Source organism: Oppia nitens, unplaced genomic scaffold (genome assembly GCF_028296485.1).
Source record: "Oppia nitens isolate AA-2021 unplaced genomic scaffold, nextdenovo-longstitch-racon4-pilon3 scaffold21_pilon_pilon_pilon, whole genome shotgun sequence".
Lineage (NCBI taxonomy): Eukaryota > Metazoa > Arthropoda > Arachnida > Sarcoptiformes > Oppiidae > Oppia > Oppia nitens.
This window is the reverse complement of record NW_026533201.1, coordinates 214465-235000: the sequence shown is the minus strand read 5'-3', so window position 1 is coordinate 235000 and position 20536 is coordinate 214465. Positions and strand designations below refer to the sequence as shown.

The 20536-nt window shown below is 31.4% G+C and overlaps 4 protein-coding genes and 1 non-coding gene across 5 annotated transcripts; 3 read left to right on the top strand and 2 right to left on the bottom strand.

The window, feature by feature from the left end:
• Nucleotides 1-666: 666 nt before the first annotated feature.
• Nucleotides 667-2499, top strand: LOC128953340 (type-2 histone deacetylase 2-like). Its single transcript, XM_054298827.1, has 2 exons — nt 667-1006; nt 1529-2499. Exons 1-2 carry the CDS (start codon nt 667-669, stop codon nt 2497-2499), a joined length of 1311 nt encoding a protein of 436 aa, XP_054154802.1.
• A 1336-nt stretch (nt 2500-3835) lies between these two features.
• On the top strand, nt 3836-7794 carry LOC128953225 (uncharacterized). The gene is made up of 4 exons (XM_054298701.1): nt 3836-4195; nt 4763-6074; nt 6790-7011; nt 7097-7794. The coding sequence occupies exons 1-4, from the start codon at nt 3836-3838 to the stop codon at nt 7762-7764; spliced, it is 2562 nt and encodes an 853-aa protein (XP_054154676.1). The 3' UTR covers nt 7765-7794.
• A 1796-nt stretch (nt 7795-9590) lies between these two features.
• Nucleotides 9591-13690, bottom strand: LOC128953226 (calnexin-like). The gene is made up of 6 exons (XM_054298702.1): nt 13143-13690; nt 11587-11696; nt 11024-11468; nt 10550-10921; nt 9970-10457; nt 9591-9865 (listed from the first exon to the last, which is right to left on the bottom strand). Exons 1-6 carry the CDS (start codon nt 13510-13512, stop codon nt 9656-9658), a joined length of 1995 nt encoding a protein of 664 aa, XP_054154677.1. The 5' UTR covers nt 13513-13690; the 3' UTR covers nt 9591-9655.
• Nucleotides 13691-15240: 1550 nt separating this feature from the next.
• Nucleotides 15241-15312, top strand: Trnap-cgg (transfer RNA proline (anticodon CGG)). The gene has a single exon. It is a non-coding gene; the product is annotated as a tRNA-Pro (tRNA).
• A 2753-nt stretch (nt 15313-18065) lies between these two features.
• LOC128953233 (trypsin Blo t 3-like) lies at nt 18066-20139 on the bottom strand. Its single transcript, XM_054298708.1, has 3 exons — nt 19750-20139; nt 18768-19170; nt 18066-18244 (listed from the first exon to the last, which is right to left on the bottom strand). The coding sequence occupies exons 1-3, from the start codon at nt 20049-20051 to the stop codon at nt 18101-18103; spliced, it is 849 nt and encodes a 282-aa protein (XP_054154683.1). The 5' UTR covers nt 20052-20139; the 3' UTR covers nt 18066-18100.
• Between the last annotated feature and the right edge of the window lie 397 nt (nt 20140-20536).

Sequence of the window (20536 nt, the reverse complement as noted above, 5' to 3'; positions counted from 1 at the left end):
CGCCAACGAAAGCCCGAAAAAAATCCGGTCGACTCTACACAACGGGTCTGTATGTTCTCCGTGTGTCTGATGTTTATCGGCGTACCTCTCATTGCAATCGGTAAGTGATCGGTACTGTACTGATCTACGGTAATATATAGATAATTAATTAATTTAATAATACATAAAATATTTGCTTTAAACTTTAAACATTAGCATAATATATATATATATATATATCATATAAATAATTATTATAATAAAATTTTATTTAATTATTTAATTTTATTTAATTTTTCTTTAACTAATATCAAATAATAATAACAAAAAATATTTAAAATAATTTAAACCAATTTTTTAGATGTATTATCGCGAAATATAATATAAAATATTTTATTTTTAATTGTGATTTTTATATCAAAATTTTTAATAATAATTATTTTTTTACATTAATTTTGAACTATAAATTATATATATATATATATATATATATATATAAGTTATTAAATATTAGGTATTAAAAATATATATAAGGTATTAAATATTATTTAATATAATTAATTATAATTAATTATAATATAAATATTTATATCTTGCACATTTTATCTAAATATTATTAATAAACTATAATAATTGTTTATAATAATAATAATAATAATAATAGGCTATATAATATTGCGCTACATTATGGCAATTGGTGTCGTATTTATGATGATCGGTGTGGTTGCCTCCATGTCCGGCGCTTTTCTGGCCATACTATCGGCAATACTATCAATATTTAGGCGACAAATTATAGTGGCCTTCAATGAACCGCAGCAGCAGCCGCCGCATAGCGACTATTTGACCGACAGTAATGGCCAGTCAATTGAATCGACCAGTGCTGGCGGTAGTGGTGGCGGTAGTGGTGGTGGTAATGGTGTTCCCGAAATTGTTATCGTAGGTACCAATTATTGTGAACATTTTGATGGCGATGATGATGGCGATGATGATGATGATCATCATATAATGTCCATCAATAGTGGCTGCAGTACTAGTAGTAACAGCGATCGGCAATTGTTGGCCAAAAAACATATTACCAATGATGATGATGATGATGATGGTGGCGAAAAATTAGGTATAAAATAATAATATTATTAATAGTAATAGTTAATTAATACTAACTAGTAAAATAAATTAAGTAATTATTATTATATAGTAAAGTAATAACAACAATAAAAAAAAATTATAACTAAATTATTATAGGAATCCTAAATAAATTAATTAAAAATAATTTATAACTTTATTATAATATATTTAATGTCTATTATAATTAATATGCTAATTGAACATTAATTATTTGAACAAAAAAATATTTATTTTTAATAGCTTAACTAATTAATTATTATTATTATTATTTAATTTTTAAAAATTAATTTATATATTATATGCCAGTATAATAATAATTAACTATAATATATATATAACTTAAAATTAATTTTTTTTTTTTTAATAAATTTAATGTCTTTATAATTATTTATTTATTTTTTTTTGACACCCATCCCATACACAGATCCAGTCTATTGGTCTAACTTTCCCGAAGCCCAGAATCCTAAATCCTATCTGAGCTCGTTTGGCGATTTACCGAAAATGATACCATCGCCTGAGCCGCCGTCAATTGGTGGCCACAATTCAAAACAGGACGCCGGCGACGCCGATGACAACTACAAAACCGGTGGCCGACGGAGTAGTCATCGCCGTAAACAAAAACATAAACGAAAAGATAGTAAACTATTGAAAAAATTTAAGACTAAACGTTTCGGCGGCGGCGGCGGCGGCAGTGGTGGTGGTGGTCATCATCGGCGACGGATGACAATATCGCGTACCGAACTGACCGGCGATTACAGCGATGACGACGACGACAACAACAATATCAATACAATGTCATCGCTGTCTTCGGAGTCGTCGTCATCATCAACGACATCGACACCGACACCGGTAGCTAAGTCGACATCAAATAGACTAAGAGCTCAGCCAACAATGGGAACCGTTAGCTCAATGGCAGTGTCGACAAACATAGTAACCATCGAGAACTGTCATCTCAGTAATAATGATGACGATCTTGATGTCGATGTCAACGATGATATGGTTGACAATAATAACTTGAAAACTACTACAACTACTACTACTACTAACAACACTACCACCAAAACTACTACCGGTGCCGCTGATGGTCAAAGAGATAACAGTTCAACTGATAACAACATTATCGTTATTATAGATGATGTTAACACTACTACCACTACCAGTGATGATGATTATGATAATCATAGACAGTCTACCAAAAAACAGACAACCCGTGAACCTCCTCAACCCCAACAGCAACAAAGTTTTTCAGCTACCGGTGCCGCCGCTATATTAATGGCCAGTAATGATAATAATAATAATAATACTATGGATCAACTAACTAGTGATAATACAAATAATAATAATAATAATAATGATTTTAGTAATCTATGGGTTAATATTAGAAATGGTAAATAATATCAATTTTTTTTTTTAATTATTTTCAATACTATTTAATTTTTATTAATTTAATAATAATTACTAATTTTTTTAATTGTAAATATATTTATTTTTGTTTTATTATATATTTAATATATACATTTATTATGTAATATATATATATATCATATATTGATTATATATATATTGATAATTATTTTACTTTAATAAGTATAAGTTAAAAAATTATTATTTACTTATTTATTTTTTCAAGGTATTTAATTATGTTTAATTTATTAGTAATTTAATTATGTTTTATGTATTAATAATTTTATTTATGTTTTATTTATTAATAATTTTATTTAATTGTAAAAAAAATTATAATTAATAATAGAGTATTTTTGGTGTTTTGTTTCAAATTTATAATTTAAAAAATTTTAAAGTTTTAAATGTAAATAATAAAAAATAAATATAATTTATAAAAATAATTTCTTTCAAAAAAAAAATTATTTATTAAAATTATTTACTATTAAACAGTAATAGTATATTATTTTTATAATAATTTAGAAATATATATAAAAAAATATATAAATTAAATATTTATAGACTTTGAACACAACATTTTTTTAAAAACAACTAAAATTAACCTTGTTGTTTTTATATATATTATATTATTGATATTATTATCAATTTTATTGTTATTGTTGAAAAAATTATACAATAAAAAAATTAATTAATTATCAAAAAAAATTTATTGATTAAATAAAATACTAAAAATCCGTTTAGTATTATTATTATTATTTTATTTAATAGTGTGTTAATTGTTTGTATCAAATAAATACAGTACAACATTATCTATATTGATATTATTTATTTTTTTAGGTATACATATGTATATAACAATTAAAATATTTATTAATTGATTTTAATTTTTCTATATATATGAGAAATTTTACACCTGATGTGTGGATAACTGTTTGATAATTGTTTGCTCAATAAAAGTGCAAAAACTTATTAAATAAAAAAAAATAATATACAATATAATTATATTTTAGATATTAAATAATTTAGATAATAATGATATTTTTTTGTTTGTATTATAAAACAAAAAATCAATTCACTCTAATTAAACAGTTAAACAAAAAATATTTAATTTGAACAAAAAAAAATGTTGATAACAAAAATATCTATAAATAACGAAAAATATATATAAATCTCTTTAGAAAATTGGAAAATAAAATATTTTTATTATTATTTTTATTTAAAAAAAAATTAATTTTAAATAATTTTTTTTCTATAACTATATATATATATATATATTTAAATTAAATCAATTAGTTAACAAAAAATTAATTAATTAATTTCAAATAAAACAATGCTAATTAAATTAATAATTATTGTGCAACTATTGGCCACTTTTACCGAAGCTGGCAACGGTCCCGTCGGGTATCAATTGTATCGTGAATCGGCCAGTCGTCTAAGCGAACTGAGACCCGGTGTCCATACGAAACAGTTTTCCAGTTTCGATAGACGCGGCCTGAATGATGACGGCGGACCGTTTGCCTGTTTGAAACTACTAGTGGCCACTAATGCCGGCCACTGTATAATTGCCGAACATTTAGGTGCCGGCGAAGTCGATAGTATTTGGATGACCAGAGATAACGGTGTTTTCAATAAGACCGGGAAAATTGTGGTCGAATTGGACGGCATTCGGGTTATTGATAATCATTTACAGGTAAATGATTTTTTTTTTGTATTGAAATTTATTTAATAATTTATATATATATATAAAGATAAATCTATAATAAATTTGATTAATTTTATATTACTATTCAATAGTTACAGTATATTATAGTTACTACTACTACTAATAATAATAATTAAAATTAAACTAATTTAAACATTTTAGTTTATTTTATAACTTACTATAATTTTTTTTTAATTATTACAATTAATTTCATATTATTATTATTATTTAAATATTATTAATTTAATTTGTAACATGTAATTAAAAAAAATTAATATACAGTATATAAATAGATATATAAAACAAAATTAATTAAAACAGTTGAGACCGGTTTTTAAATAAATAAAAAAGTTTTCAATTATTTATTTATAGAATATTTAATTTTATTAAATTAAAAAAATAAATAATTAAAATTTAAAAAATTAAATTATCTGAACCTATTATATACAGTATTATTATTAGTTACTAACCAACAAACTAAAAAAAAAATTAATTAAAAAAAAATCCTAATCTAACTTATCATTCAATCCTAATCATAATCCTAACAATGATTAGGACGTACTCAATGGCCAACTGGGTCCGCCATTTGTCTGGCCATTGGTCGGCAACGGTGACGATACGTCAGGTGGCGGCGTAATCAAAGTACCGATGACTTATCGCCGGTCGATGAAGATTACGGTCGACACTAATCCCAACTACTATCACGTAACCTATCGTACGTTTGCCGACTCGCTGGGCGTCCAAACATTTGATCCGCTGGACACTGCCGACGATATTATCGACCAACTCCGAGCCTTCGGTACCCGTAGTCCTGATAGTAACCGCCGTACGGCCGGCGGCGGCGGCGGCGACGATAATCCAATACTAGTCGCTCATAAAGTGGTCGATTTTCGGACGACTGATACACCGATTATAGACTTAGACGGCATTTCGGGCGAAATCAGAGAGATTAGGCTACAGGTGCCCGAACTGGTACGTAGTCCGCGAACCGTTGACGATGGCCGGGCTTTCGGCGGTCAAAACGGTGGTTCCAGCGAATTCTATGCCCGCATCGACCCGAAAAACTCGGGCGTACGGCTAACCCGTCGACTGGACCCGAGTGTGGCCGCACAAGTGGCCCAGATCTATATCGACGGCCAACCGGCCGGCTATTGGAACAGTACCGCAATAACCGGTATTACCGAAAATATGTGGTCAGAGGAAACTGTAGCCATAGATCCGAAACTAACCAAAAACAAGACACACCTGAATATACGTCAAGTGTTTCAGTCATCGAAATTGGATTTCAATGAATTTCGTTACGAAATCGATTCGCTGGTCGCCATCGCCGCCGCCGATGGCCAGCAATATGAATGGCTCAGAACCGATGTACTCGAAATCGGTCCCAATCATCCGGGCGACGAATCTGGCCATCGTTATCACATCGATGGCCAGACATGGTCGGGTAGCCGTGTGTTCCGTTACGCGGGTGTCGACTATCGTAAACGACTAGCAGATAGTACCGAATTTTTGGCCTTATGTCGACTGGTTGGCCAGTTTGATGGCCACTTGACTATTGATACACCTGTTGGTCAATTTTTCGGCAGTGGTCTAGGTATGTACGATACCCGATCGCTATGGTTCAGTGTCGATGCCCGCACGGGTACATTCCGATCGTGGTGGCCAATGCCGTTTGCCACCCGAGCCCGTATCAGTGTCCAAGTGCCGGCTGCGGCGGCAGCGGCTGCGTTGGCCAACGATATCTATCGACAGTTTCCGATGACTGCCGATGTCTACTATGTTAAAGATCCGTCAATTAAGCAAAAGTTTGCCAAAAATCAGCTTGGTCATTTTTATGCTACCTATCGCAATGAAACTACCCGGCCAGGTTAGTAATAATCATAATAATAATAATAATAATAATAATATTAGTAACTGTTTTTTTTAATTGACTGACCCTGTTTAAAATTATTATAAATATTATAATAATTTTTAAATAAACTTTAAATATACAGTATAAACTGTAGTTTAGTTACTACAATGTTATTACTAGAAAAATAAAATGAGTTAGGTTAATTATATATATTTTTTTAAAAAAAATATTAAATAATTAATTAATAAATTAACTATTTAAAATAATTTTTAAAATTTTCTAAGTTTTATCAATAATATTTGGAAAACTATCTTAATATAAACTTATTATAAAACTTGTAGCAATTAAATTATTACAGTTTTTTTTGTATTTATTAAATTTAATTATTATTTATATAAATTATTAATAGTTAATTTATTATTTTAATTATTTAATTTAAATATACTGTATATATACATACTGTATATAAAAAACTAAATTATTAACGAGTATTATGAGTAAAAAAAATAATTAGAAATTACAAAAAAAAATTATATTTATGTTTAAAATTGAATATTAAAAAAAAACAACAATAAATATCTATTAATATTTAGTAATTTATACCTTAAATATATATATATCAGGGTTAAGTAAGGGGGTTAGGGGGGGGGTAAGTCCAAAATCCCCCTCTAAAAGTTGCTTAACCCTGATATATATATATAATTTTTATCTCAATACCTACCCCTAATAGGTATCGACTATATATTCCTGAACACTACGGGCAGAGGACAGGTATACGGTGTCTCCCATACTATGCACGGACTCATCGAAACGGGTAATTTGCGCGACTATATGGAAGGTGACGAACGTATCTATTTGGACGGTAAACACACCCCTGAGCTGTACGGTACGGGAACGGAAGATTTCTACGAATCGGGTTGGTTTTTCAGGAACGGTATCACGTTTGACATGCGTTAGTAGTCCACTACCTAACCTAACTGTCCATTTTCCATGGGTTAACCCATTTTGTTTTTAATATACCTATTATATATATATAGCATTGAATGGCAACTCGGGTTACGAAACTAAAGGATGCGATGACTGTCTGAATGATTGTACACAAGCCCTGCGTCTATATACTGGTGGACTGTCCTTTGAATCGGGTCTAGTAATGGGTATCGAACACGGGCCTATCGACGACAATGAACCGGCCGTCTATCAATCGGTTGCCTATTGGTATGGCCGACCCGATCAGCCGCCGGCACTCAAATTAACCGATTCAGTCGATCCGACCGATCAGGATAGTCGTCAACGTCACCGGTATGTGGCCAGTGGTATCGAAACCCGATATGAGTTGAACTCAGCCTACGAAGGACAGTCGTATAAGCAATTGATGAAAACAATGGCCGTTAATACTGATAAACCGGTAGAGTTTACCGTAGATATAGATTCTATGAACAATGGTGTCCGACTGTTCAGGACAGCTGATCAACTGATAGGCTACCAGTGCTCCGATGTCTACATTGATGGCCAATTAGTTGGCCGATGGTTACAACCGTTAGGCAATCAATGGTCGCGACTGTTGGACGATAGTTACGACTTGTCGCCGGTTGTTACCCGAAACAAGTCCCGACTGACTGTACGTTTGGTACCCGTGGGTCACGAGTCGGGTCCAGTTGTCCAATGGTCGGCCATTCGATATAATATTATGTCGATTGTTAATTAATTAATTATAAGTTATAGATATTAATATACAGTATATTTTGATAACTAAATAAATAACTAAATAAATAATAATTAATTTTTTTACAAATTTGTTGTCAAATTAATCTTTTTATTAAATTTTTTTTTATATATAATTATTAATTATTATAAATGACTCGTTAAACTATACAATATTATATAATATACAGTAAGTATATATAGATATATACTGTAAATATATATATATATATTGTATATCAATATATATTTTTTTATTAATATATATATTGAATATATGGAAGATATAAACATCAATCAAATCAAATATATATATATATTACTGTATATAATATAGTGAGTTATGATTTTTTATTGTTGTTGAAAATAATTACCGGTAATTAAAAATTATATATAAATTTATATATATATATATATTACTAAATATAATATACTGTATATATATATATAATTATTTAGTGAGTGATACTACGGTAATAATAATAATAATAATTTGGGGGATAAAAAATATATTGGTGAGCAATTAAAAATATACATAAAATACATTTAACATTATAATCTATAATTTATATAATTAAATATATATATATATAAATAATGTATATTCAATATAAAGTATATATAATTTTGTTAAATTTTTTTTAGAAAAATTATTAAAATAATAATATATGTTATTATTATTTGTTTTGCAATTTATTATTATTATTATTATTGTTTTTACGGTAATTATAATTAAAATTATAGCTCACTTTGAATTTCATTTAGTAAATTATTGGATTATATTTACCGGTATTTTACGGGTATATTAAATGTATAGATAATAATAACAATAATTATTATTATTTTTAATGTGTGTGTGATATAAATAAAATATTTTTTTGTTTGCATAAAAATTATGACAATTATTTGTTTGTGTTATTGTATTTCATTTATATAATAAAATAATAACATTTGTTGTTTGTTTGTTTATATTGTTTTTTTTCCGTAAAAATATTCAAAAAATCAAAATCACTAGATATTTGTCGATAGTTTTTATAACTATCGTATAATAATAATAATAATAAAAACTAGAAATACTATAATAATAATTATAATATTACTATTATTACTAATATAAATAAAATTAATTAATAATAATAATAATATTAAACTAGATAAACAATAATAATGACTTTAAATAAAATATGAATTTGATCAATTGAAAAAAAAATTCATAAATAATAAAAATCAAATATATATTTATAAATATTAATATATATATAAATATATATTACTATACTGTATAATATCAATGCAATCCATTAAATAAATTATTTAGACAAACAATTAACACTATAGAGTATAACTAAACTTATAATAATAATTACAATTTAAAATTAAAACAAACAAAACTACTATTACTACTACTACTAGTAATCTATACAAATAGAAAATAATTATTATTAATTATTAATGAGATAAACAAAAAAAATTTATATCATATTATATAATATATATATATATATAGATATATAAACTCTTGTAAATTATATAAATTACTTTGAAATTTATATCTCAATTTTAAAAACAATCAAAAAATAAAATAAAAATATTTTACACAAAGAGAGAGAGAGAGAGAGAGAGAGAGAGAGAGAGAGAGAGAGATAGAGAGAGAGAGAGGAGAGAGTTATAGTTTTATATAAATTTAAATAATTTATAAGTAATAAACTTCTAGTAACTAATAGTCTCTAAATAATATTACTGTTTGTAATCCAAATAATAATAATAATAATAATATTTAATTAATTTAATTAAAACTAAAACTGTATCTTAAATTATTTGTTTGTTTTGTTTGTGTTAAAAATTATTAATTAATTAATTAATTAATTATTTAAAAACTAATTTTTTGAAAATCCCTATTCCTTTCGGGCGCGCGATTTGCGTAATCGCGGCGATGACCGGACCGGCGGTTCAACTATTTCTTGTTCAACAACCACTTGGTTGTTGTCGTCTTCATCCTCTTCTTCTTCTTCCTCCTCTTCGTCGTCATCTTCTTCTTCTTCTTGAGCTTCGATATCTTGTTCTTCAGTTTCTTCTTCCTCTTCGTCGTCGTCATAGTCATCAACCTATCAATAGATAGATAGATAGATAGAAAGAGAGAGAGAGAGAGAGAGAGATAATAATCAGTAAATCAGTCTTCAATTGAGACAATAACACAAAAAAAACAAACCTTTTGGTCATCTTCTTCAACAATAGTCAGATTCGGATCGTCCGGTTGCGGCTCATCTGTCTTCTTGTTAGTTGTCGTTTGTTGAGCAATAGTGGCACCACTTCTTCTAGTAGAAGAAGCGCCGCCGCCGGCGGCACTACTTGTAGACGGCCTGTTGACAGTAGTATCTGCTGAGGACGAGTGGCCATTACCGTCGGTCGTCGACGCTGACGATGGTTTGCCGTCCCGTTTGACTGGCGATACACAACAGAACGCTATGAACAGCACAACCGGTATACCAATGGCTACGATATAGACGGCCCAAAGCCACGGATATTTGTTAGTATATTTGACAGCTTTGACAATCAGATTATCCGTTTCGGAATCGGCCAACTCTTTCTTGATTTGATAGGTTAGCGACGATATATGTTGGGCAACATCTTTGTCATCAGTGATCAGTATGTTGTCGAAGGCTATGCCGTCCGAAATGGTCCACAATTCAAAAGCCACTGTTTAGAGTAAAAAAAAATAAACAAAATAATAGATATTATCCTTATATACCCCTCACCGACACCCGACCACACCCCCCATTAGGACATACCGGCATCAATTGGCAGCAAATTAGTAAACGGATTCGGATCCTCATAGAAATCAGGATTGGCTATCTTTTTCGGCGCCCATTTGCCTTTGTAGGCCGGATTGACAATCATCGGCGCACGCCATTTGCCCTTATACTGGGGATTGTCGATCAACGGCTGCGACCATTTACCGCAACCGGCAATCTTAGCGCACTGTGGATTGGCAATCARSGGTGCCTCCCATTCGCCGTCCATTTCCGTATCCCAATCGCCGGGTTGTTTGGCTTCCGAATCGGGTATCATTTCGGGTTCATCCTCGTCCCAGTCATCAGGTTTTTTCGCTTTCGGATCGGCCATCTTTCGCGGCTCACTTTCGTCCCAATCGTCGGGTTTGACTGTTGTTGTTGTTGTTGTTGTCCGGTTGTATTGAACCACAAAAAAACAAAAATAATAAATTATCGGTAATTCAATAATAGGTATAGAGTATTAACAAATACCTGCGTCCGGATCGGGTATACGTTCTCTTTCATCCCAGTTCTCGGGTTTACTATCGTTGGGATCGTCGATAAATTTCGGCGGATTTACCGGCGGCTGGAAATCCTCCAACAGTGAACCCTTACCGACGCTAGTCTTATCCATTGTTATTTCAAACTGATTATCCGTATCGATTTCCAGCCGCAACTGATGCCAACGACTATCTTTGAATAGTTCATCAATTTTGTTGACACCTGAAGCCATTTTCCAATGTTTTTCCTGTAGGCTACCGTTTTTCGGGTTACGGTGTTGGAAAATAAAATGCAATTTCATTTCGTTGCCGCACTTGTCCGGCCCGAACATTATCGAGTATTGTGTGCCGTCGTTCAGCTTCTTGAGGTCACCACTCGGTGCCGACAATAGTTTCAGATAAGCGCCGCCACATTCCTGGCCGTTACGAAACTGTACCTATAGTTTATATATATTTATATATAGAGAGAGAGAGTGAGTGGGTATTAATAACAGGGTGTCTGTCTAACCCCGGTCTATAGCACCGGTGGTCTATTCAACTAACTAACTAACTGACCTCGTATTGCATGACCAGCGGTTTGTTTTCGTGAAATTTGAATACTTTGTCCAACTTTGCGCTTATGGCGTGATGTTTGGCCCGACTTTTGACTATCAGACACGAGTCGCCTAATTATTTTAATAGGGGGGTCATAAATCATACAAAAAATATTAATTAATTAATTAATTAAAAAAAATTTATATTAATTATTTGCTAAACTAGTGTGTGTGCGATAATAATAATGTCATTACATGTTTTTTTTAATTATTAATATATATATATATATATTTATCGGTAAATTATATACTAATACTATTAGTACCGGTAATACAGTACTGTATATATATATATAAATATTTAAAAGCTATTAATATTATATAACTTTTTTTATATATATATATTTATATATAATAACAGAGAATTTAATTTAGTGTAACATTAAGTGTAATAACAAAAAAAAAAAATTTTTTGGTTTTGTTTTTTTGATTAAATGCCAAAAAAAATTATATTTAAAATTAAAAATAGTTTTATTGTCGTAATAGGTTGTCGACGACATTATATACTGTATATATAATTATATAATACTTTTATATCATATACGGTATAGTAGTATAGTATTTATAAAATAATAATAATAATAACATTAATTAATTATATATAAAAAAATTGTTTGTTCTCTMTGTTTGTTGAAATAAATAAATTATTACAAAAAAACTATATTATTATATAATTAATATACTAATGTCTATATATAAATCATTGAAAATCTATTCAAAAAAATTTTTAGAAAAAACTAAAATATTAAATAACATTTTAACAACAAAATAAAATAAAATATCACATATCATACACTGTATGTCATATCATACACTACTTACCACTTCTACTACTACTACTACTACAGTACTACCCATTAAAACAGTCTATTATTATTAAATTACCGATAATTGAGATATTAATATACTGTAGTGTCCCAGACATTGATACACCGGTATTAAAATAATATCTCATAACTAAACTAACTATATATCTATATATATATATATATACTGTATATGTATTGTATAATAGCTTGGATCCCCTTTTTTTTGAATAAAATTTTTTTTTTAAATAAATTATTATGTCATAGATATATATACAGTTAATACCGGAAGTATAGACATAGACACACACACACACTGTATATATTAATAATATATATATATATATAATATGATGAATACCAGACACACTATATTTTAAACAGTTAGCTATCTGTGTGTTTGTATATAACTAACTACCTGTCCATCAGTGATATACTGATAATCATTACATACTTAAGAGAGACATTAAACAGAGAGAGAGAGAGAGAGAGAGAGAGAGAGAGAGCTTAAGAGACACTATCATTACTAATAACACCCGCGAGTGTCCAAAAAAATCGGTGGCCAAACCCCACACACACACACACACACACACACATCACCACCGGTAGTGGTGGTAATGGTAGTGTTGGCCACCAGTGATGGGGTCACACCCATTGATTTATGACAAACCCCACACCCCTCTACCATCCCATGCCTGCTAACCGACCGCACCTTTTAGCGACTGTGTGGTCGAAGTTATAGCCCATTCGCCGTCATATTTATGTTCATTGCTGTCCGGTTTGGGTATCGCCGACCGTAGCCATCGGCTATCAAAATCTTGCCGATCGTCAAAGTGTTCGTAGATGTAGTAGTTGTCGATGTTTGGCGTCGCGTAGAGTACATCATCCGAGTCTACGGCTGCTGCGGCTCCGGTGGCGGCGGGTGTGTCACCGATGCCATCAACTGCCGCCGCCGCCGCCGCCGGCGGCGACTGACCACCGGCTTCTTCACGGCTATCGTCCACTGAGGCCATGACTATACCACCGGTGGTGATGGCCATCATTGATATGATGGCCATTATTATCACCCAATAGTAGGTCATTGTCTTTGACTGACTGACTGCACACACAATATGTGATGACTTGAATGATATGATTATTATTATTATTACAGTTATTATTGTTGTTATTAACTAACAATACATTTATAACAACACAATCAATATATGACTTAAAATAATAGATATCTGTTTGTACTGTCAGTCAGTTAGTTAACTAAAAAAAAATTTTTTTACACTAAAATATTAAAATCGAATTTTGTTTTTTAAAAAAATTTGTTTTTTAATTAATTAGTTATTATTATTATTATTATTATTACTGTTACTAAACACACATTTAATACACTGTATATATATATATGTAATAAATATCAATGTGTTTGTTATAATGTGAAAAGTCATTTGGAAAATAATTGTAGTGTGTAAAAAAAATGTACAATTCACAAACAACGTTACATTTGATTCGAAATTCATAAAGAAAATTATTATCAGTAAAATGGTTTTATTTAACATGAGTTCTTTTTTTAATATATATATATATATAATTTTTTTAACTATAAAAATTGTAACATTGTTTGTGAATTTCGAGATCGAGAGAGAGAGAGAGAGAGTCGGCATAAATCCAAAAAACATTCCCCCCTTTAATACAGTAATAATGTGCATAAAAATACTACTAATAACACGTACACATAGTTACTTACTTACTTACACACACATACACACACATACACACACATACACACACATACACACACATACACACACAYACACACACATACACACACACACACACACACACACACACACACACACACACACACACACACATACACACACATACACACACATACACACACATACACACACATACACACACATACACACACATACACACACACATACACACACATACACACACACACACACACACACACACACACACACACACACAGACACACACATACACACACATACACACACACACACACACACACACACACACACATACACACATACACACATACACACATACACACATACACACACACACACACACACACACACACACACACACACATACACACACATACACACATACACACATACACACACACACACACACACACACACACATACACACACACACACACACATACACACACATACACACACATACACACACATACACACACACACACACACATACACACATACACACATACACACATACACACATACACACATACACACACACACACACACACACACACACACATACACACACACACATACACACATACACACACACACACATACACACACACACACACACACACACACACATACATACACACACATACACACACACACACACATACACACACACACACACACACACACACAYACACACATACACATACATACATACATAATAAATAAACATAAATAACGTCAAATAATAATATTAATAACATCAATAATGCAATTATATTACTGTATTAATAAATGTATAATGTACATGTATTTTTAAGTTAACTAAAAAAAAATAAAAGTTGCTGAAATATTTACTAGTAACATTTTAACAACATTTTAATTATTTTATTTATTTAGATTTTTTTTTATAAAACTAAATTATTAGTTTTTTTTTTGGTGGGTGATGTTTAGCATTTTCTACTTTTTTATCTAGCTAAAATTATTTATGGGCTATTTTTTTAAAAAAAATTAATAAAAAAAATTACCATTGTGCAATAACCGGGCAATCAATCATCAAGCGGCTCGATGGTCTAGGGGTATGATTCTCGCTTCGGGTGCGAGAGGTCCCGGGTTCAAATCCCGGTCGAGCCCCGTAAACTAATTTATTTTTTTTGTGTCTTATTTTAGAATTTTTTACATTATTTAATTTTAATAAAAAATTATTTCTTAATTTCAACTATTTTTTAAAAAAAATTCAAATAAGTTCGCTATGAAAGCGCATCTCATAGATAGCCGTTTGGCGCATAACATCAATAAGTTCATCATCGGCTAACTGGTGTCCATCATTACCGATGGCCAACTGTCCACTACCACTACCACTACCACTGCGGGCATCGATTAGATCGCCGATAAATTTCATACCCATTTCGGGTTTCATCGACCGAAACAGTAGAAATTCGACAAACGGGTTGGTAGTGGTGGTGGTGGTGGCCATTCCCGATGATACCCGATGTTGTTGTTGCCGAACATAATCGTAGACTGTCCACAGTTTCACACAACCGGCCAACAGTGTTGTCAATATTTTCAATACCGAACCACTTGTTGACACTTCGGTTAAATGTTTGGCAAATTGTCGGGTGTTTTCACTGTCCTGGTCATCATCGGCGGTCAACTGTCCAAATATTTCCTGAAAACTATGGCAATATTCCCGAAATCCTTGATCCCAGGCCTGTATAGACATACGAAAGAATTGGCGTTCGCCGTCCGAATCGGTCAATTCGATGGCCGTACGAAATAGTTGCTGAAATCGGGGCATCAATTCCAGTGTCTGTTTTTGACTACGTCGGGCAACGGCCCGATTACTAGCGGACATTTCGCCGCCGATCAACAATTGTTGAACAAAATCAGTGGCCAACAATTGGCCATAGATTTCGGCAGAAGCCTCGATCAGTCGTTCGCTTAGCCGCCGCTTAGCCGACGGCTGCTGCGCGGACTCTGACTGGTCTGCGGCCAACACTCTGTTACTGTTACGGTTGAGTACTGTTTGCCGCCAATTGCCGACACTGTCGACGGCACCGCCGATACACCAGTTATACTGTTTCGGTGCCCGAAACTCCTGGCCAAAAACGCCCAGTTCATCGGCTGCCCGATACGGCCAGTGCGGGTTGTCCAACATAGCCCGGCCAATCATGACCAGTTGAGCACAATTATTGCTCAGCAATTGTTCGGCCACCAAGGGATCGACTATCTGGCCAACTACGGCCGTCGGCCAGTCTAATGTTTGCTGTACCAGTCGGGCGGCTTCGTGTTGTACGGAACTGGCACTTAGCGGATGATCGTTGGCCGCCATGACTACACCGCCTGAACTACAGTCCAGAAAGTCGACGTCCAATTGTTTGAGTTGTTCGGCCAATCGCATGGTTTGCCGCAAATCCCAACCGCCGCCGTTGTCCACCTCAACATAATCGGTAACCGATATTCGGACACCCAATACAATGTCGGCATCGGCTACCGCTTGGCGAACATCGGCCACTATTTCCAATGCCAGACGCATACGATTTTCCAGCGAACCTCCGTACTGGTCCCGACGGTGATTGGTGGCCGGCGATAGGAAACTGCTGACCAGATAACCGTGCGCAAAGTGTAGCTCAATTACCCGAAAACCGGCCCTTACCGAACGTTTGGCCGCTTCCAGCCACTTTGACCTAATTTCCTGGATATCCTCTACGCTGGCCTCGGCCGGAACCCGCCAAATAGGACCGCCCCATGCCCGCGGACTGGGTCCTATAGTTGGCCAACCACCATCATCACCATCGGCCAGCGACTGATACCCGTCCCAAAACGCTACACAACTGGCCTTCGGGCCACCGTGTGCCAATTGTATTGCGGGTACTGAATCAAATTGGCTGATAATTGCCGTTACCCGACGCCAACCGTCCACTTGTTGGTCATTCCATATCCCGGTACAACCCCGGGTAACCATACCTCGGGGTTCAACATTGGTTGCCTCGACCATTACCATACCGGCACCGCCAGCAGCCAGTGCGCCATAGTGTACCACATGATAGTCCTGGGGTACGCCATCCAGGGCCGAACACTGGCCCATTGGTGACACACATATACGATTTTTTAGGGTTACACCCGATCCCAGACCACGACTACCCGATGCCGATCCCAATGTTATCGGACTAAACAATAGACTTTTTTTTGGTGACTTTTTTTGTGTGTTGTTGTTGTTGTTGTCATTCATTGTTAAGTTATTTTTTTGTTGTTGAAGTGTTTAATAATTTTAATTAAATAATTTTTTTAAATAATTTTTTTAGCTACCTGTCCCTAACAACTAATAATTATGACACACACCAACACACTGTTATTATAACCAGTTATAGACAGTTATTAAAACTATTTATATATATAGTGTTTTAATTTATAAAAAAAATTATTTAATTAACATCAGGTCATCATTTAATATCATATATTATATGATAACATAATAATAATTAGTGATAAAAAAATTTTAGTTAAATTGTTTCAATTATTTTATGTTTTAAAAATAAATATTAAGTGATTATTATTATTATATAATAGTGATTTAATATATATTATATAATAAAATATTTTATCATCAAAAATTATAGCATATGTTTTTTTTCTTATACAAAAAAAATCTATAGTATCTAACAATAGGTTTATTGAAATTTTAATTTTTAAAATAAATAAATAACTAAATAAATAAATGAATAAATTGTTGTTTCATTTATAATAACATTTTATTAAAATTTTTAAAGTTTAGATACAGTATTAAAATTAAATTAAATTTTTTTTAGATAGCAAAATAATAATTTTTCAATAATAATAATAATAGTATTAATTATAATTAATTAATGATAATAATCCAAATTATAGTAATTGTTTAATAATTTTATTTAATTATTATAATTTAAGCACGGTTAGTTGTTATCCAATCTAGCAAAGCGGCTACATTACTGTAGACACCGGGATAGTCGGGTAGTGCACAGCTCCGGCCCCACGACACTACACCATAGAGTACACCGCCTTGAGTGAGTGGTCCACCAGAATCTCCCTGTGCGCACCCGGGGAGGGGGGGTTATATAAAATCAATTAAAAATTAATAAAAGTTATATTAGTTATTAATACTAAATATAATAATAGTATTGTTGTTGAGTTATATATTAAATATTATCAACAAAAAAAATTAATTTAATTTATATATATATACAGTATATACAATATATATTTAGTTATCTCTTTTTTTTTAAAAAAAAACTAACTTTAAGTAATAAATTAAATGATCTAAAAAAATTTGACAAACAATTCTTATAATAATAATAATATAATTTTAAAAAACAAAATAAATAATATAATATAATTTCTAATAAATAAATAACTAATTAATTAAAAAAAAATATTAGATTTAGCTATTATCTCTCATTAGATACAGTTATAAAACTATATCACTAAACATAATAAGCATATTATTAATTAATTAATTTTTTGTTGAACAGTTATCTGATTATAGGCATTTATAGAATAGTAATTAGGGGTTGGGTGTGTGGGGGTCATCCATATACTGTCTACAAACATACCTGACAGGCATCTTTGCCGCCGCCGTTAACCGCCGCACAAATCATACGTTGGGTAATACTACCTGAACCGTAGTTACCATTACAGGTCGTCCGCTCGACAATATTGACATTGACTTTTTGCAAATTAGTGGGCAATGTACTGGCACCGGCACGGGTAGTACCCCAGCCGGCAATCAATACTTGTTGACCATTATCCAGTTCACCGTTGGCTGGCAATTGGACACCTTTAACATTTTGGCCGTCCAATGTTAACGGTGTCGATAGCTTTAGTATGGCTATATCGTAGTCGATAGTATAGGAGTTGTATTGGCTATGTTTTCTGATAGTTTTGACCGATACTTGTTGGCCACCCGACGAATGTTTCAGTGAACCGGCTCTTACTTTTACCGACGATGCAGACGTACTGATTGGTCGGTTGGTTGGTTTGGGTTTGGTTTTTATAAAATAAATAAATTATTAATTAATTAATTATTGAATTTGTTTTTTGTTTGTTATAATAATACAGTAATAATAAAACTAAATAATAATTATATAATATATAATATCAATATTTATAATTAGTATTAATAAAAACTTCTAAAATTAATTATTAAATATTAAATTCAGAAATTATTATTATTATTATATATCTATATATTTTAAACATTTAAAAAATAATAAATATATTAGTTTTTTAAAAGCTAAAAAATAAATAATTAATTAATTAAAATATCTATATATTTATTTACTTATTATTATTATTTATAAACTATTATTAGTTGATATTTTTTTTAATTAAAAAAACTCATTAATTATTAGATATATTTTAAAAAAAATAAGTTATAATTTTTTTCAAAAACTTAAATAAAATTAATTAATCAATTTATAAACTATTATTAGTTGATATTTTTTTTAATTAAAAAAACTCATTAATCATTAGTTATAATATTTTTACAAAAATAAAATAAATAAAATTAATTAATTAATTTATAGACTACTTTACCCGTCAATACAATGGGCGGCTGTGATGACAGTTTCGGCATCCAATATGGATCCGCCGCAAAAATGCGATGACTTGGCCAGCGATACAATATGGGGTGCATCGCCGGCACTGGCATCGGATCCGCCAACAATCAGGGCTTCGGCATCATCGGCAGCGCTGATGTTATACCAGCTACCGGTGCGCAATGCAACCGGTATGGGTAGACCACCGTTTTGGACGTACAGTTCGTAGGGTATGGGGAGCCGACTGGCCGATACATAGGCCACTATTAGGGCCACCAGACATACAGTCTTATACAACATATTTGTATTATTATTATTTTTTTTTTAAGGAAACTGTATGTTTGTTTGTCTCCTCTATACTAACTAAACTGTGAATTAGGCGAAGCCTTTAAATACATGTTCAAGTTTTTAGCAAAAATTTGAAACTAAAAATCAGAAATTATTTTATCATATCTTTAATATAATATATTATATATACTGTGTGTATATATATATATAATATAAAAAATCATTTATTGTCTATTTATTATTAGTTTTTATGATACAGTAAGGTATATAATAAATTAGTAATTAATTTTGTAATAAAAAAATTTTTTATTTGACATTTTAATAACATCATATTATAATAAAAATATTTATAGATAATATAAATTGATAAATGTAACAAAAATTTTATTATACATAATTTTTTTAATCTATTGAATTAGTATCGGTATATATATTAAATATAATAATAATTTAATATAATAATAATAAACTTTTAGTTAGCTAGTTAATCTTGAAAA